The sequence below is a fragment of the Camelus bactrianus genome, chromosome 6 (assembly GCF_048773025.1).
Source record: "Camelus bactrianus isolate YW-2024 breed Bactrian camel chromosome 6, ASM4877302v1, whole genome shotgun sequence".
Lineage (NCBI taxonomy): Eukaryota > Metazoa > Chordata > Mammalia > Artiodactyla > Camelidae > Camelus > Camelus bactrianus.
The window spans coordinates 78,177,848-78,205,098 of record NC_133544.1 but is presented as its reverse complement, the minus strand read 5'-3'; the positions used below and the strand labels follow the sequence as shown (position 1 = coordinate 78,205,098).

The 27,251-nt window shown below is 41.9% G+C and overlaps 1 protein-coding gene across 1 annotated transcript in view; it reads left to right on the top strand.

The window, feature by feature from the left end:
- Positions 1 to 27,251, top strand: part of FBN1 (fibrillin 1) — a 239,417-nt gene that overhangs the window by 95,743 nt on the left and 116,423 nt on the right. The window contains exons 6-8 of the mRNA XM_074366079.1: positions 10,481 to 10,678; positions 14,771 to 14,896; positions 22,255 to 22,380. Of these exons, the coding sequence (XP_074222180.1) occupies positions 10,481 to 10,678; positions 14,771 to 14,896; positions 22,255 to 22,380 (450 nt within the window). The remainder of the gene's footprint in view (positions 1 to 10,480; positions 10,679 to 14,770; positions 14,897 to 22,254; positions 22,381 to 27,251) is intronic.

Below are 27,251 nucleotides of genomic sequence, written 5' to 3'. Positions count from 1 at the left end.
ATGCGTACGCATATAATTGCTGTAAGACAATTCTGTGCTGTGAGACAGTTTTCATGTACAAACGCATCAGTGTCCCAGAACATCAGCACTTGTCTGTTACCAGTGAAGCTGCCAAGAGGCCACCGTGACTGTCCAGCCCGTGACACATCCTCATTCCATCTGGTAGACCTTAAAAATGGATGACTAAAGTAACAGCAAAAATGCAGTTCTGAGGTTCTGATGCTTTTCGTCTTTGGTCTCTGCCGTGTTTTGATTTGTGAGCGTGCACAGCCTTTTTGCCAGAAATCTTTTGTTGATTAATTAAGCCTGCTGATTGGGTTTTGGTACCGCCGCCTCGCCCGTCCCCTCAGCTGCGGTGTCTGCCTTCTGCACAGTTCACTCACGTGTTCTGAGTAATGCTTGAGCTTTCTTCCAACTTGTCTGTCTTCAGTTGAGTTCAGCGCCAGACCCCGAGCTGGAAGCAGTCTCAGGAATTTTTCATTCATCAGACATTTTCTTCCAAAGAAAAATTCTGAGAATAGGAGGGTCACCTTGAGAACTACTTGGTAGTATATTAGCCGAGTTCAGTGGTGTTTGTGTGTGTGTGCGCACGTGCACGTGCGTGTGAAAAGGAGGGAGAGGGAGAGAGAAGCAACCTATACATCACATGCCTATAAGCAAATGAGTATTTGGGAAAGAGCCAACTCTAGAAGCACTTCCCAACCAGTTTAACCAAACTATCTCATTGCCATTTATCTGTCTTGGTATTACAGAAAGCCCATATTATATGAGGCACTTCTCAGTTGTGCTTAAATGGCTGAACTTTTGTCCTTAAGTTTTTCACCAGATCTCTGAGAACTGATAATATCCCTGGAATGTAGTATGTATCTGTTTCCTGTGGAATGAACTCAGGGCTGGCAGCTAGAAGGCTAGTGGTCTTGGATCCCCTCACCCTGCCATTTCAGAGGAGCAGCACTGAAGTTCCCCATAGGCAATCCCACCCCCCACGCCGGGATTCCGTCACACGTTGTTGGTCTGGGCCATGCGTGCTTAACACTCAGGTTTCTGTGAGAATTGGCCAAACGTGTTTGAAGAATTTGAACCATAAGGCTTTTATATAAATATCTGAATGTGATGTGACTAAATGCTTGCTCCCAAAAAAGAAGGAAAAGATGAGAAATTGAGTGAAAAAGCTAAAATACACAGACCGAGATACAATTTCATTATACCCAGGTTTTGTTTTGTTTTGGTAGCATCAAGATTGACAGAAAACAGCTTTATGCGAGGCCAGCCTCATGGATTCTAAGCACCTGTCCTTCCCTAAGAACTTGACTGTGAAAGCGTGAAGAATGTTTATACCAGTTACTGGTAGTCAGAGCCTAGTCCTCCCTTAGGTCCTCCAGGTCAGTAAGTGACTGGCCTCATATCCAGCTATGACGCCGGAAACCCAGGAGACAGACATCCTCGTCTTTTCATTTTCCCTCACCCTTCACATCCAATCCATCTGTAAGTGCTGTTGGTCCTGCCGGCCCCCGACCCTGGGACGTCACCCACCAGCCGGCTTCTCTCCATTTCTGCACCACCACCTTTATCTAGTCACCACCACGTTTCACCTCATTTCCACTCTTGAACCTTCTAAGCAGCACTCTTTAAAAATAACACATTGTGTTTTCAGTGGCTTCTTGTTGAATTTAGAGCCAAATCCAAACTACTTACCGTGGCCGAGAATGTGCTGTGTAATTCCAGTCCCTGCCTAGTGTTCCGGGCCCATTGTGTGCCCCTTCCCCCTTCCTCTCTAAGCCTTGGCCACAGTGACCTTCCCTTATTACTAGAGAAGCCAGGTTATCTCCCCACTGTCTCTTAAACCTGGAAAGCACTTACTCTCACTTTCCACAGCTGGTCTGCTCTCATCCTTTAGGCCTCTGTTTAAATGTCACCTCCTCTAAGAAGTCTTCCCTGATCACTCTGACTGAGGCCGGGATCTCCAACTGGCTTTTATCACAGCAGCATGTTTATTTCACTTGTAGACTAAATCACAACCTCAAACCTAAAATCATTCTTAATGTATTTCCCTACTTATTGACTATCTTCCCCAACCAGGTTGTAAACGCCATGGGGTCAGGGACTTTATCCCATGCTGCCCTCTGATACAGCACATTAAATATTTGTTGAATGAGTAAAGAAACTCTGATTGTGTTTTATAGTTGTAAGATTTACTCATTGAACCTGATCACTGAAGTCAGAACGTCTAATTGTATTTTAGGCAGCGGGATTTTATTTTTTATTGTGGTGAAATAACACATACATAAAATTTACTGCTTAGCCATTTTTAAGGTGTATGGTTCAGCGGCATTAAGTCCATTGACATAGTGTGCAACCATCACCATCACCCATCTCCAAAACTTTTTCATCTCCTCAAAATGAAACTCTGTACCCATTAAACACTAACTCCCCGTTTCTCCCTCCTTCAGCCCCTGGCAACCCCCCTTCTACTTTCTGTCTCTAGGAATTTGACTATTTTAGGTACTTCATATAAATGGAAACTGCAGTGGAATATTTCTAATCAATTCATTTTTATTGCCCCTTTACCAACACAGGCCTTTAACCCTCCATTTGAAAATGTCATTTATAATAATAATTTTCCAATTTTAACAACAGAACATCCTAGTAGGATCCTTCAGAAACTTAATTCACTTTTGTAGAACTTATATTTGGAAATTAAGTAGTATTACAGGGCACTTTTGAAGTATAGGAGTGGATCTAAGAATGTGTTGGTCCTGGAAATTTTTCTATTGAATATCATTGGTCACAGGGCCCTTTACCCTAATGTCGTTAATCTTGCTCTTGGACGGTAGACAATGTTTTATACTTTGTGGCTTTGAAGAAAACAGAAAAGAACAAATAAATCAAATTGTTATATAATACTATTGTTTTTGTCTTGCTGTTCAATAGCTGATGCTCTGTGGTGAAACTGCAGTTTGGTTTAACGTGGCACTCATACAAGCCATTTCAAAAGTGAATGAATCAGAGCCAGCTGGTTCTTTCAAGTCGAATTTGCAAACCATTAAAAATGAAGACACTGTGTGATTTTACTATCTTGATGGTAGATATATCACCCAAACCAGAATTTGACTTTCATCCACCCCCTCCGTGACTGTTTTGGGGTTTTTTCCTAGTAAAAGTAGTTTAGAGATAACTTTGGGGGAAAATGGAAATCAGTAATGATTTTTAGGACGTACAGTGAGAGAACAGATCATGTCAGGTAAGTGATTATTTGGAAACGAGATATTCTCTTCCCTGAACAAGATTGCTTACTGTTTTCTTCATCATAGAGCAGAATAAAATGTGGTAATAATTTTCTGTAGTTGAATTGCTGACACACAGAATTGGGTCCACAGAACTGTGGCCTGGATTTCGGTGAACTGCTTAGTCTGTGTGTTAGATTAAATGGTGTACAACAGATCACCTTGTTTCTGCAGTTTTGAATGATATTTACATTAAAGCTTATATGGCAAAACTTTAAAATTATGGATTAAAGAAGTTGAAAATCAGAGAAAATATTAACATAGAAATAGTTTTGTGCTCATTCCTATGCTTTACTTCTAAAATGCTTTTTGAAAAAAATTAGTGACAGTTAAGCTATATCTCAGATACAGTTGCATAAAGTAAACATTTTGCATGATTTAGTAAAATTTGCCAAAGGGTCATATTCTTTAAACATCATTGTGGAGACCACATTCAGTAGGCAATCTTGCATGAAGTATTTTCTAGAAATGTATGGATTGGAAAGTTAGATTCAAAATTTATTGTGTTGTTAAAAGGAAAACATAGCTTGAATGTAACGGAAGAGGAACTACTGCGTTATAAAAGTCGCCCTGAAAGGAATTCCCTCACCCCCTCTCCAAGAATTTTTGTTATGAAAAATTTCAAACCTTTCTTAAAGCTGAAATAATATAAAGTATACCTACATGCTTTCTACCTACATTAAATATTTATTTCCATTTTTCCACTTTTATACGCATAATACTCTCTATGTATATGTATCAATATATATTTGTGTATAATATATGTATATATAATATATAGTATGTTTATTTAGCTGTTATATATAATTTTATGTATATTCAATTTGTATATATTGTATTTAAATACATATATATTATATATGTATGATAATTATATATTATGTATATATTTGTGTGTGTATATATACATATATGTGGTCTGTTTTTCTAAATCATTTGAAAATTAAATTACATATGTCGTGACACTTCACCTGTAAACAATAAGGACATTCTCGTGTGTAACTACAATACTGTGATCACACATAAGGGAACAACAGTTCCACAGTATCATTTAATATCCAGCCCATATAAAAACTTTCCAGTCATCTCTTTTTGAAACAGTGTCCAATTAAAATTTGACTATTATGCCTTTTTAATCTGAAATAATAACTTTACCTTCTTTTTTTGTATGTGAGCGGCCATTTACTTTTGGAAAAGTTCAGGCCAGTTGCCTTTGAAAATGACAAATTCTGAATTTTCTGGTCACTCCCTCATAGTGATATTTATCTTGCTCATCTGTCCCTATATGCCCTCTTGACTGGAGGGAGGTTAGGTCTGGAAGCTTGATTTAAGGTTTGACTGTTTTTGGCATAAACTTCTTAGACAATGTCTAGTATTTTATATGTCATCATATCAGCAGCTGCGTGGAAGGATTTCAGAGTGGCGTGTGATAGTGCAATTCTGGAGGAAACTGAGTTAACTTTTGGTGTTACTGATCTTGTTTGATCAGTGCGTTTGGATCCTGGTTGGAGAATCCCGCTGGAATTTCACTTAGGTACCAGCTCCCAAGCTGGACAGGGAAGCTGGAAGTGGGAGTTTATGGTAGTGGAGTGATGTCATGTGTATAAATGTGCTTTGTAGCACTGTGAAGGGAGAGCTTAGAAATGAGAATTCTGTTCACCATTGGGTAAGTGGAGTAGTCGGTAATTAGCCTTCTTAAACTTTGATTTGTTGTTTGATTTGGTGAGCTTGTGGTTAATATAATTAACAAGGAATATAATAAAGTTAAAGTGCCTCATAGTCAGTACAGTGGAAAGGAATACTACTTTGTTGTGGTTAGAATGTCAGTTTTGGTTGAGAGATACTGAGTTACGTTGAGTGGCAGAGATCTTGGTTTATGGGTTGTCTCACATTTCTGAGGTTAGACTTTCAGGCAAACAGTCAGCTATCTTGCAAACACTTTACAAAGTCACTTTTGAGGGTCTTTTACAAAACATGGATGCCCAGTCTCTATGCTACATCTACTAAATCACATTCCATGGCGTGGGGCGGGGGTGGGCAGTGGGAGGACAGAGGTGAAGCCCAGGCGTTGGTGTTTTGCATAACATCCCCAGGTGATTTGGTTGTGTCCTGAGATTAAGAATGATTGGAGTAAGAAGAAATAACAGCAAGTATGAGACTTATTATCATCATGGAACTTCTTTAATTTTCCTCAGACTGGAAGTTCTCTGAACTCCTTCCTCAGAAGGTTGTATTGAAATTCCACACGTTAGTAGCTGACTGTGTCCCAGGCCAAACGACCTGGAGGGAAGAAGCATGCGGTGACCCCCTCTCTCATGGATAAATTGATATCTCATTCTTTTGTTTGAAATTTTTATGAAAAGATGGATTTAAAATAATTGGAGCCTAGTGCCCCAAATTATATCCTTGCGCGTTCCCTGCAGTGTGTGGTTTAGTGACTGGGCGGGAGTGACAGGACTTCATTGTACCACAGAATATTCTTTTTCTGTGAATGATGCATTTGCTTCAGGGTGAAGTCTGATTACAAATGAAAGTGAAATAACACCGTAGGTCCCAGCGTTCTGAGCTGCAGAGCTGAGGAGGAGCTGAGGGTCAGAGGAGGCAGACGTACGTTGGTCAGATCCCAAGCCTTGGGGCCAAATCTGTTGGGACTGAGGAACAATCCCTGAGCCTAACCACTCATAATGGGAACATGTGGACACAGAATTTCCCATGAACTCGCCACACTAGAGTAAGCCAGTTAAAAACAATTAAAATTGCATTTTAATTTTAGAAAGTCTTGGCCTATTGCCCTAGTTCATGGAGGTCTTATAAGGAAGTGACTGTCCAGCAATTTGCGAACAGAAAGTATTTTTAATGCTATATTTTATTTGCATTAGGAATAATGATTTACGTCGAGAGAATGAGTCAGACATTATCCAAGTATTGAATTAGGCACATTCTCTGTCTAGAGCTGGGACTCTCTGAAAAAAAAAAAGTATGTAAATTTAGCCTAGTATCACGTAAGTGCTATGGGAATAATTGTAAATAATTGGATTATTAGTAAGGAATTGGGAGCGTGGGCAGATTTTTTCTGTGGTTGGAGTATTGGACTAAAATCAGCATAACTTTGGCAATCTAAATGAAGCACAGGACAGAAAGCACATGCTGCCAAATCAGAATGACATTTGAAAACCACGTTAATACAGCATTTACCTTCCAAAAGAATGATTTTTAGATCCAATTCTGTTTCATCCAGATTATGCCTCTCCCTCTGCAATCAGCAATTTTTGTTGAAAATATGGCTCTACAAACACACTTACGTCCACTGACCAAGCCGCACCGTCAAATGAGCTGGCTCTTTCCTTTGTCCATAATGATAAGGATCTAGCGTGGAAATGCGTTAAGTCCATGGACCTGGTTATACATACTCAAACTGTCTGCCAAATTTTTAGTATATTTAATAAAGATGGATCCCTGTGGGCTCAAGAGATGCCTAATGAGTATTGTCAGAATTAGCAAGTGCTGTTTCTCTTCCATGTGTTTCATATTGAAATGAGGGCAAAGAGTTATTGACCCTGGAGAAGTCGTAAGGGTTATTTTTCTTTTGATGAAAACCTTCCAGTGAGGAATTCATGCCTGAAGTCATGAGCCAGTCTTAGATAGGACTGACTCAGATTTTCCTAGCATTTGCTCGTGTGCCTTGATTTTGCTGGTGTCACTCATGAAACACCGTATTTGTATCTACCCTGAATCTTTGCAGTCCTCATATGTAATTCCATAAAGTACCTTTCCAAGAGGGAAGACAGACCCAAGCAGTGTTGAAGAGAGAATGCAGAATTAAAACTCTCGTTCCATTATGTCTTCTAAAGATAGCAAAATGGCCTGACAACGTGAATCTGTTTGATGAAAGTATTTGCGTTCGTCTCTGTAAGTTAAGAGGAAAATAGGAAATAAGCCTAAATTTCTTTCGTTAGCTAACATGGACGGTTTTATTTATTTTTTAAGTAAAAGGTTATGTTGCTGTGATCTTTCTACTCTCAAATATGAGGTCTGTATAGTCATAAAAATCTTGATGGCTGTGGCATAGGATTAAACATTTTTCATCCTTAAAGAATTCATCAGTAATGTACACTGGATGTTGAATGTAATAATGAGGAGTTGGAAGCAATTTAAATGATACCCAGTAAGGAAATTATTGAATAAATTATGTTATAACTTGATGGAAAATTATACATTAATTAAAGTCATATTTTGGAATAGTATATACATGGGAAGATGCGTTTGGCAATGTTAAGTGAAGAAACAGCAGGATTCAAAATTGTATATTTAGTATTACTGATTCCTATTTTGTGATCAAAAATAAAACACACGTAAAATTATGTGAGATAATAAACTGATACGTTATCAAAGTTTTCTTTAGGTGCAATTACATGTGATACTTATTTTCTTATATGTTACTGCCCTTTTCCTAATTGTCTGAATTAATTTTTTATTTTCAAATCAGAGAAATGTATAAAATACGAAAATATCAAAGAACACCATATATCAGAGAAGTATTTATTAAATGCCTATAAGTGCTGTGTGGAAGAATGGAGCCAAAGAAAGAGCAATGACTTTGCCTCTAGACTGTGTCCATGTAGTTACTGTGTTTAGGAGCGATTTTGGTGCACACTGCCATGGTGCTGAGTGACTTTTTCTTTACTCACAGAATGAAATGAAGGCAGAGACTTTATTCAACAGCTCAAGCCTTTAATTTTTGTATTCTTGTTTGAATTCAGTGTCTGTGGAAGACAACAGCAGATTTTGAATAGACTTGGCATATTATGAAGGATATTGAAATATACTTAGAATTTGACCATATGAAAGTAAAAACTAATCAGCAGGGTTAAAAAAGATGCAGAAACAAAGTAAAAAGACAATCATAAACTGAGGATGTGTTGGAGATAGGGCTGGAAAGGTGGGCAGGGCCAGCACAGGTAGAGATTTCAGGGGAGCGAAGTCAAGGTTAGTTTTCTGAAGAGATCACGCTGGTAATGTTTATGTACCACCTACACAATTTCTGGCCTGTTTGCATATCCCATACTTAGTATTTAATGTTTTTCTTTTTTTTTTTTAATTGAAGTACAGTCGGTTAAGTGTGTCAGTTTCTGGTGTACAGTATAATGTTTCAGTCATACATTTATATACATATATTCATTTTCATTGCACATTACTACAAGATATTGAATATAGTTCCCTGTGCTATACAGAAGAAATTTGTTTTTTTAATCTGTTTTATATATTAATATTTTTCTTTAAATTGAATTCAAAGTTTTTTTAAAATTCATTCTCATAGCAAACATATCTGAAATCAGGAGTCTGGTATGTTTATACTTTTTAATAATACAAATTAAAATTAATATGTGACTATTAAAGCATGACAGTCTAAAATCCTCTTGCATCACATCAGTGATGTACGTAACACTCTTTGGTAAGCCCTGGCGTGGAGAGAGGGAGGGTGGCGATGGGGACTTGACGTTTTGGCTGTCCTGTGCATCTCTCAAGTGCTGCCCTAGTTTGGGCCTAGTCCTCTCGCCGCACTTGACTGGGTGAAGTTTTGTGTTGGGAATTCCTTAGACGGCTCGTCTTCCAGCATGGGCCTTAGGGCAGTGCCATTGACCACCGTGGCTCATTCCAGCAAGACAGAAGGGAACCAGAAATTGATGCTACATTGAAAACTGACTATACTTCAATAAAAAAGAATGCAAAAAAAATAAATAAATAAATAAATAAATAGAAGGGAGAGTAAGGAAGGTCATTTAGTGATGGGGAGCAGTTGGGGTCACAACTGCAACAGAGAGAAAGGAGAAGCACACAGGGTGGAGGGCTGCCAGCTGGTGTGGTTCAGCTCTTGCCCCAGTGTCGTCTTGGTTCAGCCTGTTCACTCCTGTTAGGACTGTAATAAAGAATTGTCCTCAGTAAATTACGTATCATGTCCCATGAGCTACTTAAAGAAAGAACATAAAAAGGAAAATATAACCCAGTGGCTTCATGGGCACACCCAGTGATCTTCACAGACCTGTGGAATTCAGTGGTGAAAGGAACTTACTGGGGTCCTTTAGTCCACCCCTAGGCTCATAGGAAGCACCCTGTGCACTTCCAAAAATGACACGAGGAAGCTTGCAGGGCTGGTAGTGGGTGGGAGCCCAGGAGTCTTCCCAGGGCCAGCTCCCCCACCCCCCGCATCTGTCAAGGCCACTGCAGAACAGAAAGGGTTTTCGTGGCCCTGAGTTCTCTCATAAGGAGCTGGGGACAGCCTGGCTTTGGTTCTCTGTGCTCACTACATCTTAATCTTTCTTGTCTGCCGGCTGTTGAATCCAGATTGACTTTGTCTCTTTAGAAAAGAAAAAAAGAGACAGATTTCGTTTCTGGTGAGACTGCTTCGAAATGGAACTTCTCCTGTGGCCTTAGCTGAGCCACGTTTGCTTTAAGATGATCCTTTTGCCCAAGGTTACAATGATTTCAGATCAGGGCCCTCACTCTTTAGATTAAATACTTGATGTCTTTTGCATAGCTAACATTTTGTTGTTGTTTTTGTTTTGAATGGGCTTTTTTGTTTGCCTGGTTTGTGTGTGTGTGTGTGTGTGTGTGTATTTGAAATAAGATGGACCCAATCCAAAAGAAACAAGTAATCATTTCCTTTTTTCAAGAAACTGGGGGAGAAGTTTCCATGACTCGCCTCATTATAAGTTTTGAAATTCTTTGCTTTCTCCAACCTAAATAGTAATAGACTGTAACCTGTGTGAGGGCAGGGGTTTGGTCTCTTTTAATCACTGAAGCATCTATATCAAGCATAGAGGTTGATTCATAATAGTCACTGATACATTTTCTTAAGTGAATGAATGCGTAAATTGTATTATTACGTTACACTTGGATGGCATGTCACAGTTGTAAAGTATTTTCCGTTAGCTCATCTGATCCTCACAACAGCGTCTCCAAAGTGGATAGGAGCTTAGGAACTGGTGTTTTGATCCTCATTTTGAAGGTGAGGTCAGTGGGGTTCAGAGGTGGAATGGTCTGCCCGTGGCTTCACCCGGAGTCAGAGATGTGTGGGTCTCATCCTGGAGACCATTTCCCAATTTGGAGTCCAGCAAGATGGGCACAGTACATCATTCCTCTGCGTGATGGTTCCTGCTGTTCTGGACTTTCACGGAGTTCTCCTTCTTGATTTTCAGATTACAGGACAGGTCCGTGTTTTACTGTGATCAGCAACCAGATGTGCCAGGGACAGCTCAGCGGGATCGTCTGCACAAAGACGCTGTGCTGTGCCACCGTCGGCCGCGCCTGGGGCCACCCCTGTGAGATGTGCCCGGCCCAGCCCCACCCCTGTCGCCGCGGCTTCATCCCAAATGTCCGCACAGGAGCTTGTCAAGGTAAGCCCCGGGCTGATGGAGTTATGAATGGATTCTTCTTATTTGCTCTGGAGAGCCATTCTCCAGTGAAGCTGGAGAGGATGGAAAAGCGGCGTCAGAGGCATAACCTCACGATCTCGCTGACGGCATGATGTCCAACTTAGGCTTTAGGAGTGCGGCTTAAGAGAGAGCAGCTGGTCCCCCTGGATTTCTCCCTGCCAGCAGTCCCCCCTCTGACCCCAGGAGTGTTTCCAGGAGGTGGGATGATTCTGTTTACAGCACGGCTGTGTATCACAGCAATGCTGTGTGTAAATGCAAAGCAAAATTTGTGAGCAAGGTGGTTTGTTTTTCTTAATTTTTTTTTGTTTTTGCCTTCATTTGAAATTGTTGGTGTTCCTCTGTCTCATAGGTTGTACTTGGTTGACCTGAAGAAAATTGTTCCTCTCTCCATTTTATATGCTGCATTATGCTTTTTTTTTTAAACAAGTCAAAAATAAATTAGGATTTCTTTCACAGTTTTAAATATCCCCAGATGTCTCCTGCTTGCTTCTGCTGCTGCGTCCCGTAGAAGCACTCACTCTGTTTTTGGCTTTTACGCCTGTTCTTCCAGCTGTACAAATTCTTTTATTGTCTGGATGTCTGGCAGGAAACTGGAGGAAGTGAACAGAGGCAGCTCCGCACTAAACTGATGGGACTGAAAACTCCCAGGCTGTATCTGTTTCCTTTAGACATCTTCAGTGCTTTTTTAGCAAGTTGCCACATAGTCAGAAAATTCGGGGTATGCTTTTCTGAGGCAGAGAGATACCAGTTCGCTTTTGTTCTATATGTTAATTCTGAGGATAATGTAAATATTATCAGATACAGTAAAACAGAACTTGAGCTTAATCACACAGTTCTGTGAGTCTCCGCTAAATTGTGCTTCAGTAAATTCTGCTTCTGGTAAGCACTGTTGATGCTGGTCCCTGGCCTCTGTGCACAACATACAGCATCTTCGTGTGATCTTGAATGTATCCTTCTGAATGTTAGGAGCAGCAAGAAGTCACTTGGAAACCCTAGAATTACAAAGAGGTATACTGTACAGTTTCATAAAATAAAGAGCACATTTAGTTTCCCTTTCCTTTGGTGCCCTCTTATTTTTTTCTCCTCCTGAGAAAGCCTCAGGCATTTTGAAAAAATACTCGGTCTTAGTGATCTGAAGTCAGCTAATACCCATGAACTCACGGACAGTGACCAGAAAGCCAGACTCTGAGTGCCCCGCTGCCCATCGGTGAGTCAGGGTAAGAGGTCTCAGTGCTAAGAGAACAGGGGGGAAGAGAGTGAAGAGGAAGAGGGGAGAGCGGCATCTCTTTCACTCTGATTTTCATTTCATACAGTCTGGACCTTTCCAGCATTTTCTTTCTGTTCCTTCCTGACTCTGCTATTCAGCATCCAAAGGGGGAAAAAAAAAAAAAGGTTTTTTATAAGAGAATCTATGAAAACCCAGGGAACTGAAATGACAGTTACATTGCCACTTTGAGAATGAATTTCTTCATGTTTGATTGGCCTTTTGTCAGAGAGAGTCTGTTAACAGCTTGGGGCACTGTCTCCTTGCTGGTGTTTTTCCTCCTTAGGCCAGATGTGAGGGGCTGTGGGCAGTGGGTTCAGAAAGCAGCTTATTCTGGCTTCAGTCCTGGGATGTGTGGCCAGCGGAGAAGTGTCCTCATGTATGTTTCCTCTTGGCCAAAAATCGTGATCAACAAGACTATCGAGTTTTGCTTATATGTCCAATTTTAATTTCAATTAACATTTTAATAAACATATTCAGTATATCAAGAATGGAAAATTCTGGTTTAAGACAAAATTGAGATCAGCTATAAAACATAATCTAATTATACTCACATATAATCATTCAGTTTTGCACCAGGACATTCCATTTAAAATAGTGACACTTCTATACTAAGATAAATTGTCGTTCCGTGAGTACCCCTTTTCCTGCATGGCAACTTGTTTCAAAACCACAGATTATTAGAGATCTTATAATTGGCAGTTGCTCTCTCACTTTACTCAAGGAAGAGTAAGACTAAGGGGTACACTACGTGTCCAGAAATAAATATTTTTTAAAAATACCCAGAGGAAGAAAAGTTAGACTGCCTCCCTGGGGTTTCTCATTAAACCAGGGTTTGGTGTGTTATAGATGAAGAGATGGGGAGCGCATACGTGTACTTTTAGAAAAATCTTTCTGATGTGCCTGGAACAATGACTTGTTTAAAAAACTGAAGTATAATTGATTTACAACATTGTGTTAGTTTCTAGTATTCAGCAAAATGATTCAGTTACACACACATATACATATTCTTTTTCATATTCTTTTCCATTTTGGCTTATTACAGGATATTGAGTGTAGCTCCTTTTGCTATACAGTAGGTCCTTGCTATTTACCTATTTTATATATAGTAGTGTGTGTCTGTTAATCCCAAACTCCTAATTTATCCCTCCCCCACTCCCTTTCCTTTTTGGCAATCATGTTTGTTTTCTATGTTTGTGAGTCTGTTTCTATTTTGTGAATAAGTTAATTTGTGTCATGTTTTAGAGTCCACATATAAGTGGGGTCCTGTGGTATTTATCTTTCTCTTTCTGACTTACTTCACTTGGTATGATCATCTCTAGGTCCATCCATGTTGCTGCAAATGGCATTATTTTATTCCTTTTTATGACTGACTAGTATTCCATTGTATAAATATACCACAACTTTTTTATCCAGTCATCTGGACATTTAGGTTACTTCCTATTGTATATAGTACTGCTGTGAACATTGGGGTGCATGTGTCCTTTCGAATTAGAGTTCCCTCTGGATATATGCCCAGGAGTGGAATTGCTGGATCATATGGCAACTCTATGTTTAGTTTCTTTAAGGAACCTCCATACTGTTTTCCATAGTGGGTGCACCAGTTTACGTGGGATGATTACTTTTGTTCCTGGAAGGTTAAGATCTGGGGTTCCGTGTAGGACCACAGTTATTCCTTAGGTGCTGGAGATTGAGCAGTGAACAAAGAACCCTCTCTTTAGCAGCTTGTATTGAAAACGTTCAATTTATAGAACACAGCGAAGCAAAGAGATATTTACTAGGTCCGCTGGTCTTTTGTCCTGTAGGGAAAGACCGGCAGACTAAGCAAGGTGATGAGTGACGGGGGTGAGGTGGGTGTTGCTGTTAGACTGGCGGGGGGAGTCCCTGCTGCAGTGAGTGGGGCAGTGTGAACCAGGCGGCCCTACGAAGGAAGAGTGGTCCAGGCAGGGGGGCCACCACTACAAAGCCCCGAGCCGGGCAACTTGGCTGCATTTGATGAATGGCCAGGAAGCCAGTGTGGATGGAGAGGAGTGAGGGCAGGGGGAGGTTACGAGATGAGGTCAGAGAGTAAAGGGGTCAGGTAGAATCTTCTAGAACTTAGCATGGACTTGAGTGTTAAGCTGAGATGGGACATGATCCGACTTACCTTTTAAAAGATTCCCTCTGGTGGCTGCTCTGCTCTCACGTCTTGGCCTAATTTCCTGGGTTGTTTCATTTTTATTGTGCGAGACAATTCTCCAGAAGGGTGAACATTTTCCATTTCATTTGTATAAAAACATTAGCTGTCTCGTGTAGTCTGAGTGATCTCATTCAAGTAAATTCTGTTTGAACTGAATCACTTGATACCGCTCTTGAAGGCAGTGTTATTGTAGAAATGTGTTGCATTTTGACTCTGAGGACTTCTTGAATACCTGTAGTTATTACTGTTACTCTTTTAATCACAGGATCCTCGTGCTCTGTAGCATGCATAATAAAACTCACAGAAGTCAGTACCAACATTCTCCTCTGCGTGAGGGAGGATGGAAGGGGGTAAATAAAGGATACTTGTGACTTCCAGCAGAACACTACTGACCAAGTTACGTGACTCAAATAAGTTATTCTGCATAATGTAATTGTGAGAAACAGTTTCTCTCATCATGTTCCAAGTACTGTGATGGACAAAGAACTCATTGATATAAACGTGGTCATATAATTGTGGACAAACTATCACATTTTCTTCTGCAATGAATTTTATATAAATTTCTCTCTCTCTCTCTCTCTCTCTCTCTCTCACTTCTAAAATCTGACAGATGTGGATGAATGCCAGGCCATCCCTGGGCTCTGTCAAGGAGGAAATTGCATTAATACTGTTGGGTCTTTTGAGTGCAAATGCCCTGCTGGACACAAATTTAATGAAGTGACACAAAAATGTGAAGGTAAGAAATATCATGCTTTATAGTTAAGAGGTGGAGGGGGCAGGCAAAAGCCCAATCAGTGACAAGCTTTTTTGCAAATTGTTCCTAAATCTTTCTGTCTTTGTCATTCCCGTGAATGTGTAAATATAATATTCTTACCAGGAATAATATGCCTTTGTGCTATTGAACCAGAAAAAGCCTGCAGCTTTTTCCACTTTTATAGACCCAAAATAAGAGATCCATCTGAATCAAATTAAATATTAAAACATGAAATATTTTTGAACCAATATTTGGGTTAAAATGTTCAAGACACATGTTTTTGCATAGTTCTAGAGACATGAATTTAAATTTGATCATTACATATCATTCAGAATGACATATCTTCTCATGTTTTTCTAGTTAAAATGTATGTTTGATTATTTTTTTTCCTTTGGAGAGATCTATTAACTCACATTTATGCTCCCAGTACAAGTTTAGGGTTTTCTTTTCTGCCTATCAAATGGAAACCTTTTAATGTTAATCAAACAGAAAAATGACTTGAGGTCAATTTATATATTTGCATTGAGTTTGTAGACTGAGCTTCTAAAAATGTGTGTGCAGAGAATGTGTTCATATTCACCACAACTGCTATTTGCCAAAAGGAGGCCTGGCTTCCAAGTGTAATAAATATTTTTTTTCATGAGAAGGAAACATCCAGGAAATATGTAGGCAGCGTTGAACTCTTCTTTGGGGGGGGGGGTTCATGTAGCTTGTATATGTAACGTCTGACAATAATGTAGCAGCGTCCTCAGGGCAATGTCTCTCACCAAGCTGAGCGGAGAAAACTTCCTTCATTCTCAACTCGCTGTACTTGGGGGAATGTGAGGTTCCGCTGAGATGCAGGCACTTTTGCTGAAAGCAGTTGCTGTCCTCTCTGTCCTCCTAAACCCTAGCAGTGAGGAGCGTGTCATCCTAAGCCATTTGTCTGTGTCTGGCTTGTTAATATTTCTTTGTCAATCGCCGAGGTATGTCATACGTGCAAAAGGCGGCTTTACATGTGAGGGGGCAATTCATACGTGGCATTCAAGAAGTTTAACATCTACTTGCCCTGAAACGGAACAATTTAACTCCTATAAAATTATCTTTATGGGTGGGAGTTGGTTTGAAGTTATTAATCATTGGATAACTTATAATGATATGTTCTTGAACATATAACAGCTGTGTTGAGTTGAGGTAGCTGTGAAAAATACTTAAGCTCTTTCTAAGGAAATCAGGCTTCTTGGAAACATTGTAGGTTTCAAAGAACAAGAAAGTTGACTCTCTCTAGACCAGTGTATTTTAGACGTGATATTGTGGATTAAGTTAGAAGTAGGGACTGTTGATATTGAAAGGGGCAAAGCACTTTCCTGGTGTCACCCTTCTACGTTATAAATGAGGGCACTGTCTTGGGTATGTTACGCGCCCTGACTGAGGTCATCAGATAGTGCTAAAATTTTTTAATCTACTTTATTTGACTCACACTCTGGTGCTCTCTGTACCACATTATATTGTCTTTTTCCCTGGATGTGAGCCATTACCTCTACTTTAATGACTATACTTCCTAATATTTCGAAATATTTAAAATATTATGGCATAGATTTTCAGGTATCATCTTCTATGACATATCTTTTATGACAGTAACAAGCTGGAGGTCTATTGCGCGCAAAATCCACATCCATGTGGGTCATTTATTACATTTTTAGGTTTTCTCAGCTTCATATATTCAGCTCCAAGAAATGGAGTCAGCGTCAAGATTTAGGGCAGTATGCTTCACGTGACTTGTACAGTCTCTGTTTTGTTTTTTGGAATTATGATGGCTTCCGGTTTAAATTAGAATTATTCTCCTGTGCCCTTTGCGTTCACTCAGGTCAGTCAGTTAACATTAGTCAGGATCGACCACCTCTCATTGTGAGCTAGAGAGAAGATGCACAGATTTAATACTCAGACTGAAAGAAAAGTGATTCAAAATCCTTTTATTAACGCTGAGAAACCTATTATGGTGGAATATCCCATGGACCAAAACTTCAGTCTAAAAATTACTTTATCTTTTTTCACATACAAAATTTTTTTTCTGGCTACATAGTAAAGTCAGTGGCAAGATAAAAACAGAATACTTTTGGCTAGACCTTTTTTTTTTTTTTTCCTTTGCCATCTATACTGTTACATTAAATTCAGATGATGGTTTTTGCCCCCTTCCTTTTTATTTTCCTATGCAAAATTGATATTGGAAGAGAAGATCCCGTGAGTACTACGTGTACTCTGGCCTGCTGACTGGTTGGGAATTGTTACCCTGTCTTACTCCGGTAGCAAAGGAGTCAGAATGTCCTCTGAGAAGGCGTGGTGAGCTGGGTCCTCTCCTCTGACTCCTGGCTGTTCCCCCGCTGCAGCACCTCACTATGGGATGGCGTGACTCTGGCTGTTGGGTGATCTCCAGGTGGTCAACAGAAGGAATTCCAGAAAACCTGGCCCTACCACAGGAAAGATCAAGAGCCCATCCATGTGCCCTAGGAAGATGGACAGGCCATCTTGGGGGTTCTGGGCCCTTGGGAAAATTGTCCTGGCCGCTTTGCCATTACTTTCCGTGGCTTTTTAAATGTGTCTTCCTCTTGACTTAGAGAGGAAGACTAGGTGCCTGGAAGCCCGCAGGAATTTGTTTTTGCTTTTTGCGGGGGGGAGGAAATTAGGTTTATTTACTTACTTATTTTAATGGCGATACGGGGATTAACCCCAGGACTTCGTGCGTGCTAATCGTGCTCTCTACCACTGAGCTATCCCCTCCTCACTAGAAATTTTTAAAAACTCAATAAAAATTGGTTTTAGCTAGTATACAAGACGCTAACCTTCACTCCTTCAGTGATGGTGAAAGCTGCTTTGTGTGAGATCCTCCTTTGGCAGAATTCTTCCTTCTTAAAATATCCCCTTTTCCCAAAACTCTTTTAGAAAGTTGTGGGCCAAGTTTTATCTCCACACATACAGTGTAGATACCTTTGAAATATAAATTAACAAGCTGAGGTGATTAAATGAGAATTATTAAATTTTCATAAATTTAAGAAGGAAGAGGTTGAGATTTATAGCTGCAATTTGAGAAAAAGGGAAACAGAGTTCATACCCACCTTTGTTGTTGATTTTTCCAGTGACCCTGGAGTGTGCACGTTGAAAGAACACATGAGCCTTTTCTTTTTGGAAACCAGGTCCATATTTGCATAGGTTACTGTGGGAGGAAATTAAGAAATAAAAAGTGTAATTAAAGGATTAAGTTTTATTTCTGGAAGAAGTCCCTTGGATTCCTAATTAACCACTAATATTTTGGGATTTAGATTATCGCCAGCCCAGCCTGTAGCAATTGTAATAGCCCAGCTCGATGCAAAGGACTTTTAAAAAATGTAGCTCTTAAGTCCGTGCGCTCCCTAATATGTGAGCCAAAAGGCTTACGACTTCCCCTTACTGAAATAGTGGTATGTTAACTGATGGCTACTTGCTGTCAGGGGCTTTTATCCTCTCAGGCACCAAGGAGAATTGCTGGGGCTACTTGACCCATTGCTACAGGTGGGGCTGCATCCTCTGCAGCTGGTGCAGGTCCCAACCCCCTGTTCAGGGTCACCAGTTGCTGAGCAGAATCCCTGTGGAGTAGGCACGAGAGCCCTGGGAATAAGGCAGACCCGGCCCTGGTCCTGGCAGTGTCCCTCATTGTCTGTGTGATCTTGGACAAGTCCCGGCCCTGAGTTACGTTCACCCTTCAAATGAGGGTGTTGAACAAGATGATATCTGGGGGTTCTGTCCAGTTCTGCAAGCAGGCCTCCACCTTCATATTTCTGTTTCTCAACTGTGATCAGACACAGCTGGTGCTGCCTGAGTGAGAAACCACGCAAGCTGTGTGCACAGTGTGACTGTAAACTAGTATGGCTGATGGTCTTGTCGACATGACTTGAAGAATCAGCTTGCTTGCTTTTTTAGTCACGTATTTTTCACTGGATTTCAGGAGTCTAATAAAACAATCATCATAATCTCACAGGCTCAGTGGCATTCATAATAATTAGTGTCACATGTTGCTTTTAAACAGCTGCCATGATTTCTAGTGTATTTTTTTCTCTCACTTTGGTAGTAATCTAGACAGTCAGGATCTAGACAGTCTGGTTAGTGGGTTCCCCCATCTTGCCGTCCTGGTAGATGTCCATGGTCTTGGATGGAACTCCTGGTCAGCTGTATGTCCCAGGAATGCCTGTGCTAGAACTGGGACCCCGCTCCATCCCATCTGCCCTCCACATTCCTTCCTCCCCTCCTGCTAGTGGAGCCTCAGGATGGGGAAGAGGCTGAGAGAGGGGAAGAAGCTTGGGGAGAGACAGATGAGATGAGAGGGGAAGAAGCTTGGGGAGAGCAGATGAGAATGAAGAAGAACAAAGGACAGGGAAGCCAATCAGGAGGGAAGGGACCTACCATTTGCGTCTCTTCTTGGGTCCACGGGCAGAGCTCCTCCCAGTAGCTGCCCTGGGGAAACAGGGGAAGTGTTCAGAGCACAGGAGTCACTCTTCCCAGCCAAGTTCTACTCCCCTCCAGGCCCCTCAAACGGATTTACTTTTACGGCTGGCATTTGGTACAGACTGATTTACAGAAGCGCTGAGAAATCCACAGATCTCAAATTCTCTCCTCCACGGGACCCCCTGAAATTCTCTTCAAAGAAGATAAACACAGTGTGCTAAGAGCCTGGAAAATTAATAAATTCGTCTGAATGTGTTTCAGAACCTAAGTGCTTTTGATTCAGAGGCTTTCTTCTAGACTTTTTACTGTCAGGGATTTCCACTGCAGCCTGGTCATGAAGTCAGAGCTGGCTGCCATTGCCAGGAAGTGATGGGGCTGGGGAGCGAGGTAGTTCAGGAAGGTAGAAAGCCCTAGACACATTAAAAAGGAGGTGTCACTGAGGAGAGGACACTGAAGAGAATCCAGAGCCACTTAAGCACCTTCAAAGTAAACTGTTTGGCCTGGTACTTTCAGCTTTATCTGTGTGAAAATTAGGGAGGTGCCCACTCCGGTGTGTTTCCTGACCTGCTGACCTGCCCCTGAGTGGACGCCCTACCTCCCGCCCAGCCTGACCCCTGCCAGTTGAAGACTTGGGCTTAACATCACTTTACACACGAATGTTTTTGCTCTAATTGCGGGTATGACTCACGCCAGCTTCCCGAAGGCCTCGGTGGAATGCAGGAGCCGTGCCTAGGCACCGGAATTATAGAGATCAGGCCCTGTGATCATCGGAATAGTGTGAGCATCGCAGGCAGGACTGGACTCGCTCAGCGTTTAGACAGCGCCTGGCGCCCAGTGCACAGCCACTCTTGGTAGCATTGTCATTCTCTTCAGTAAAGGCTTCAAACCGAACGCACCAGCGTGTGAGAGATGTCTCCTTCCCCCTGCCGAAGCTAATCCTTGTTTTTCAGTAACTTTTTTCCTGATACATGCTGTCACTTAAATCACCCCTCTGGATACTGCCATAGTTAAGTAGCCTTAATAAGGATGACAGTGATCATTTATATGAACAAGTAGGAAAATATTTCTTCTAAGAGACTGGATGTGCTCCCGTGACTTTTGGCTAAGTGTTATGTGACGCAGACATCCCGCTTTAGGGACCCTTTGAGACAGGTGCATTCGTCTGAATACCTTTGTGTTGCAGGTACAGCTTCCTCTGTCCTTAAATGAGGTCGTTGGATCCTCTAGGCTCCTCGATACACTGGTTTGGCTTTCTGTGGGTTTTAAGGAGGAGTATGGCTGGTAAATACAGAAGGATTTATGTTAAAGAACTGCCTTAAAATGAGCCTTGAGATTACGGTTAAGTTGAGGGTTACATCAGTTCTGGAAGCCGAGGCTCTGTCTCTCTGCCTGACTTCCCCTGAGTCCACAGTGACGTTTCTGTCTGTCGGAGTAGAAGATGCACCTTTCCCCTCACGCAGCTTCACAGGACAGTCTGTCTGTGTTAGGACTGACTCTAACACAAGCAGTGACATACTGTTTGGTTTAGCCTCCAGCCTGGCAGAGAAGAATGAGGGTTTTGCTTTTTAAAAGGTTAAACTGCAGGGAAACGGTGTCACTGCTACCTTTTTGACTAACAGGGTGAACTTGAGTCAGAAGACATTTGAGTCTGGTCCACGTAGAACTCTGTTTTGTTTTACAAGTGAAGAGCAGTACTTCATCTGCAGGAGGAAGTTTCTTATTTTTAAACTACTGACGGTGGTAGTCTGGCCCCTGCGACAGTCCGGGGAGGCTCGGGTCAGACTGTACCTCTCCCTCCGGCAGGACAGAAAGCCTCCCTTGTCTTAGGGAGGAGGCCACGCAGTTACCCTGGGCCCTGAGTTCACTTGGAGTCTCAGCAGAAAGTTCTCAATTTCTTCTCTCCCCTCACTGGTGCCACATCTCTCGACAACTGTCAGTGTCCGATGGCGGCCCTTGAAAAGCTCTCTGGAAGGAAACGGTCAGTTTTGTCCCAAGCAACTTTAACTGCTTCCTTAAGGAGACCCCGGGGCCTCAGGCCCCGAGGACTAACCACAAGTATGGCCTCCGCTGACCCCATGGGGAACTGGGGAGTTGGAGTGGTTTTCAGAGTGGTCGCCTTTGGGGCGAGATGACCAGACCGTTACCCCTGCTGGGAAGGCTGTTCCCTCTGGTGAGGCGGCGCTCCGCGGCACAGGCAGCCCTGGGAGGGGCCGAGAGCTGGAGACCCCCTCCTGACAGCGCTTCCATATCTGGGACAGCAGGTCACTCCCTGAGGGGGGCTCTGGATGGAGCATCCCGGCGTCCACCACAGTCTACTCACTGAACCCACAGAAAGCCATCATAATGGCAGTTTGGGAGCCCCTGAGAACACGGAGTTGGCCAAGGTTTGGTCTGCACTCGGACCACATGGTCTCCTCTCTGGAATCTCAGTATCTGCTTTGTGGAACATGTGATTGAAAACAAACGCAGGAAGTGATGCAGAATATAGAAGTAAATACAAAGGGAGCTTAATTCAAGCAAAACATGAAGAGAAAAGGGAAAACAAAATTCTAAAGTAAATGACATTTGGAATATTAGCATGCCGTAGGGACTTGAATGATTAAGTACAGTTTTAGATTTTAAAGGCAGAGTTTCTTTCATTTTTTTCTCTAATCTTTTGAATTTGGTATACATTCTATGCGTAAGCCTTTGTTGAGAAAAGAAACAGCCCTCTCTTTGAATCAACTATTTTATATGCTTTATGATTCTATTTTATGCTATTTTATTCTGTAAAGATCACTATTTCTGGAGACATGATTTGACTAGCATTACATCTGAATTCTTGTAACAATGACCAGTTTTTAGACTGTGTTCTACAAATACTGACAGTCTTCTTCTTGTTCCAGATATTGATGAATGCAGCACTATTCCTGGAATCTGTGATGGGGGCGAATGCACAAACACAGTCAGCAGTTACTTTTGCAAATGCCCCCCTGGCTTTTATACCTCTCCTGATGGTACCAGATGCATAGGTACGTGCAATTGTAAATAGCGTGCATGGTCTCTGTAAATCACTTCCACGATGGACATCATTCTAAACAGATTGTTAAGGGAGACACATCATTTCTCACTTGGGGTAAACCATGCATTTATGGAAATCTATTAAATAGTTGAGCACCTTCTTAAAGAACAGAGGCACCTGTGGTGGTCTTTTGGGATTTTGGCCTCCCATAAAGAGAGATGACCCAGCAGACCCTACAGATAAACTCAGTCTGTAAATTAACTTGGCAGTGATGTGACCGTCAAACCTTGGAGCCACCTTTGACTGTCTTTTTACCTCCACCTTTGGTCATTTCCCAGGACCTATGTTAATTTAGGTCTAAAATTTTGCAATAATCTCCTCATTGCTCTTCCTGCTTCCTGGCTTCTCTACAATCCATCTTGTCAGATTTATCTCCCTAAAATAGTGCTTTGATTAACTGACTCTCTTGCTCAGAAACCTCTGGGAGTTTTCCATTAGGATTTGGAAATGAGTGGTTTTCAATCTGTGTCTCAGGGATTGTCCCATTGCTGTAAAGCCCTCGAGGGCTGCCAGAGCTGGAGCAGGGGGTGGCAGGGGGAACAGGGACAAGGGAGAGATGGAGCGGAGCAGGCTTCCCACCCCCACCCCCCGCCATACACACACTCCAGGCAATTTGGCTTTGATCCAGGTGGGTGTTAAGCTTCCATGTAAAATATCAATTAAATAAGGGGTTCTGTTGTTTAAAAAAATATTTGACAGCTGCTGGTGTAATGGCTGCTAAGACTTCCCTCCCAGTCCAGTCTCCTAGAATAAAGTTCCCATTCGAGAATGGACAGCCCAGTAGTGAAGGAGCACGGTCCCAGCTTCTCACTCCAAATGGGCCACTCACTGGGATTCCGTCGTGCCTTTAATCAGACGTGCTGCCCCACTCAGGCCACTCTCCTTCCCGGCCGAAGGCACCGTTCACACTTCCACTCAGCTTCTCCGTCTTTGAAGATATCTCAGACCAGCTCACCCAAAAGCAATTCCTCCCACACCTGAGAAAGAACCTTATTATAAGTGGTCCTATCGGGAAATTTTGTGTTTCTGTGTGTTTCTATCTCCCTAATTACATTGTAAAGCTCTCCTTAAAGAACAGTGACTGCTATCCTTATATTCCCAGTGGTTCTCAGCACAATTCCTTGCATACAGTAGGCGCTCAGTCAGTACCTATTGAATACCAAAATAAGTAATCCCTTATTATTAGGGCGAAGCTAAGAAGGCTGTGGCAAAAGGCCTTGAGAAAAATGAATGCTATCTTTTGATGTTTGTGTCTGGCCCGTATTTTCAAAGACACTCCGCTTCACATCCTCACCACAGGCCATGAATTTCAGACCAAAGCTGAACGGCACTTGCAATTCAGAATTCCTTTTCACTTAGTCACACGTAATAAAAGCTGAGGGCAGCCTCTTACACTTCATATTTGAGTAGCAACAACTCACGACGGAAGCATATCTGGACTTTTCCTTAGAAACAAAGGTCAGTGGTGCCCAGACTGCCTGATTTTCCAGAATCTATCCATAGATACTAAAACTGCAGGGAAAGGATGGCACGTGCAATTCAAGTAGCTCCTTTTTCTCCCCTGACTGTCCCAATTAGCACGTGACCTCCAGGGATATGCTTAGCACAAGTCCTTTCCTAGCCAGATAACAGGTAGATTTTTTTTTTTTTTCGCCCTCAAAGAGAGTCCCAAACAACATTAAAAGGACTAAAACACATTGACATATCAGAAAGTATACATTTTTCAAATTTTTACCAAATGTATCCACAGTGACTTTTTACAGAGGTCACCTCTTAGGTGTGAGGTGTTTTAGAGAAATGATCTGACTTGATGTTCAAAACAGGACTGTAGATGGGAAGAAGCTGAGGTGTAGAAAGTTCAGGTAAGTGATTTGGTCCAACTGGTTAAGCAGTTAGCAAGCGAGAGAGCTGGGAGTCCAACTTGGGCTGAGTCCCCAGCCCAGACCCCGCCCATCGCTTCCTCCCAAGTGAACAGGGGATGCGGTAATCCTTTGCCTGCCATCGCCCTAGGCAAGCACTGTTTCTCCTTCCTTGGAACATTATTGTAACCATAATTAGCAACTTGTTATATAAAATGATCCGAATGACATTTCTGCCTACCTTACTGCTTCTATTTCCTGCCATGGTAAACCACAGTGACCCCCCCAAGTTACCCCTAGTGGCAAGAAAATACATATAGTCTCCAACTTATAAACAAATCCAAGGTTTGTTGGCAAGTCGGTTCTTTGGAATCAGTAAATCTAAGCAACAGGAAACCCCACATGTAGATGGTGGTGTGTAGCATCTTCCTTATATGTCCCTTTTAACCATGGTACTCCTGGTAGCTGCATTCTGCCACTCTCAGATCCCACCAGGCCTAACGCTCCCTTTGTCCTGTAAGCTCTGGCAGTATTATTGCATTTTCTTTTCTCTTCTGTCATCTTGCTTTGGCATTTTGTCATACTTTGTGTAGGGTTGTCTTTTCATATCAGCGTGCTCTGTTTCATCAGTTCTGGGGGGTCTGAAAGATGCCCTGTACCTAGTTTGGGCCTCACAGCTTCGAGCTCCTGGTTGGACACAGCAGTGTTACTGATCGGTCAGGGGAGGCCTGCTGACAGGCTCAGATGACCTGCAAACACTTCTTTAGTCCATCGTATATTTATTTTGATATACTGTGATTTCGGGGTCCCGAGAGTAAGGGCCAGGTGGTTCAAAAGATGCGAAAGGAAGAAAGTCCCCTCCTCCTTTCCTGCCAGATGTCTTGGTTGGGCAGATTTAAAACAGAGGAAGAGGACTAAGGCCCCTGCTACTTCCCATGCCTCCAAATCTTAGCCGTCTCCCCCTCAGCTCCCGCAGGACTTCAGATTCCTTTAAAGCCACCCCTTGCGCTCTGGGCAAAGTGGTCCAGCGCCAGAGTGCTTTCCTTCCCACTTCCATTGGCACCACCATCCGATGACATGGAAAACTGCAGGCTGGTGTGCCCAGGGGCCCGCTCCTTCCTCTAAATTGTCCCTGGTTTTACAACTTTTCTCTGCCTTTACTTATTAGCCCATTGGTTTCCTTCATAAGTTATATATATACATGTGTGTATTTTTAACAAAAGGTCTTCTGCAAAAAAAAAATAATAAATTAGTAGAATGATTATTATATGTGCGGGTGCCATTTGTAAGTCAGGGATGTCTGGCAGCCCACACGTGCCTGGTAATTCTTTCAGTCCCCACATTCACCATTTTGTTCGAGAGTCTCTGACCCATTGCTTTATCATGCAAGTCAGCCAGATGGACAGTAAAATAATATCATGGATAATTTGCAAAATAATAGACATTAGCCCATTAAGAGTTTGCTATTGGCAGCTGTAGGTCCCAGTTTTGCTCTGAAAGATAGCCCACACGGAAAATTATATATACAAATTTTGGTCGAGTGTTTATGCTGGGTTTTGACCACCAGATTCATTTGAAGCTGGGATATAAGCCAGTTTTGAACATCTCTTCCCATTCTCAACAGCCTTTGGTTTCCATGCCCAGAAGATTAGTCTCAGAGAACGTAAGGTATTAGTGGCTGTAAGGCAATGCGAACTCTGAGGCAGGAGGTCCAGCTTCTCCCGCTCCTTTACAGGGGTGGTGCCTCCCCCCCCCCCCCCCCCGTCTCCAGGGAGCATCCCTCGTCCACATGCCCCTCTCCAGCCACTTCCCCTGGGCCAGGCTGGAGGAAGACTTGTTCTGCCCCTTTGCTGAGACTATTAGTCTGACCAGAGGTGCAGGAACTGGGACCACAAAAAATTTCTGGAAAGGACATTTATACTTGCTAGTGGTTTTAAGTACTTTTCAGAAATAATCTTGTATTCTTTCAAGCTGACCCATAATTTTCTTTTATGGTTTGTCTAGGTCGGTTGTAGCCGTCTTCACTTGACATTAATAATTTCTATGTTTCTAAGTTAGCCTAGTTTTTAAATTTTATCTCATTTTATTAATTTATTATAACCCTCAAGATTTCAAGACTTTGTATTTTGAAGAATAATGTAGATGAAAACAATTACAGGTATGAGCCTCTCTGATCAAGTGGTGGTTAATATGTAGACTTACAGGAAACACAGGGACAGATTTTTGACTAGAAACAAATTTTTCACCTTACAAAAAGATCTCCCAGTTATATTCCTTCAAAGGAGGAGCATATTTAAAATACCAGCTATACTTCAAAACTTTATTTTGTAGGAACAGTACAGAGATCAATTTTACTTGGAGAAAGGTACTCCCCTAATGTACGATAGTTAGGCCAGGTGTTCCCACTTAGCCGCCTGCCTCTTCTGTTCCACGGCATGACCTCAGAGGCCCACGAAGCAGTTAGCTTTCTTCTATGTCATGGGCTCTTTTCTGGTAGCCCAGAGTTGCACTTCAGTGTGTCAATGTTGTCATGACAGTCAGACATGATGTAACCCAGTAAAAGTGATACATAGAAATGCCTTCCCCTGTTTCTTTGAGAAGATACCTTTCTGCTAAAAAAAAAAAAAAATCTTCAAGAACTATTGTATCCTCTAGGACTGAGGACTTGCCACTGTGTACATTTTGAACTTGTAAATAATTAGTACCTTATCAAATCAGGACCTTTGGACAAAAGGAAATCTTGATTCATAAGCATTGGATCTGACTGCAAAGTGGCTCATTCCTTAAAAAATAAAAACTCACGAGTCTGACTCACAGTTTCAGACTGAAAAATAAGAAAGATCTTTTAGAAATGGAGACTATAGCGCAGACTTCATGTTGTTTTAAAATAGGTTTATGTCAATATTTGCCTAAAGTGGCTCAAATTAAGTGGTTTGAAACCAAGGACAACACAGTCTCCCTT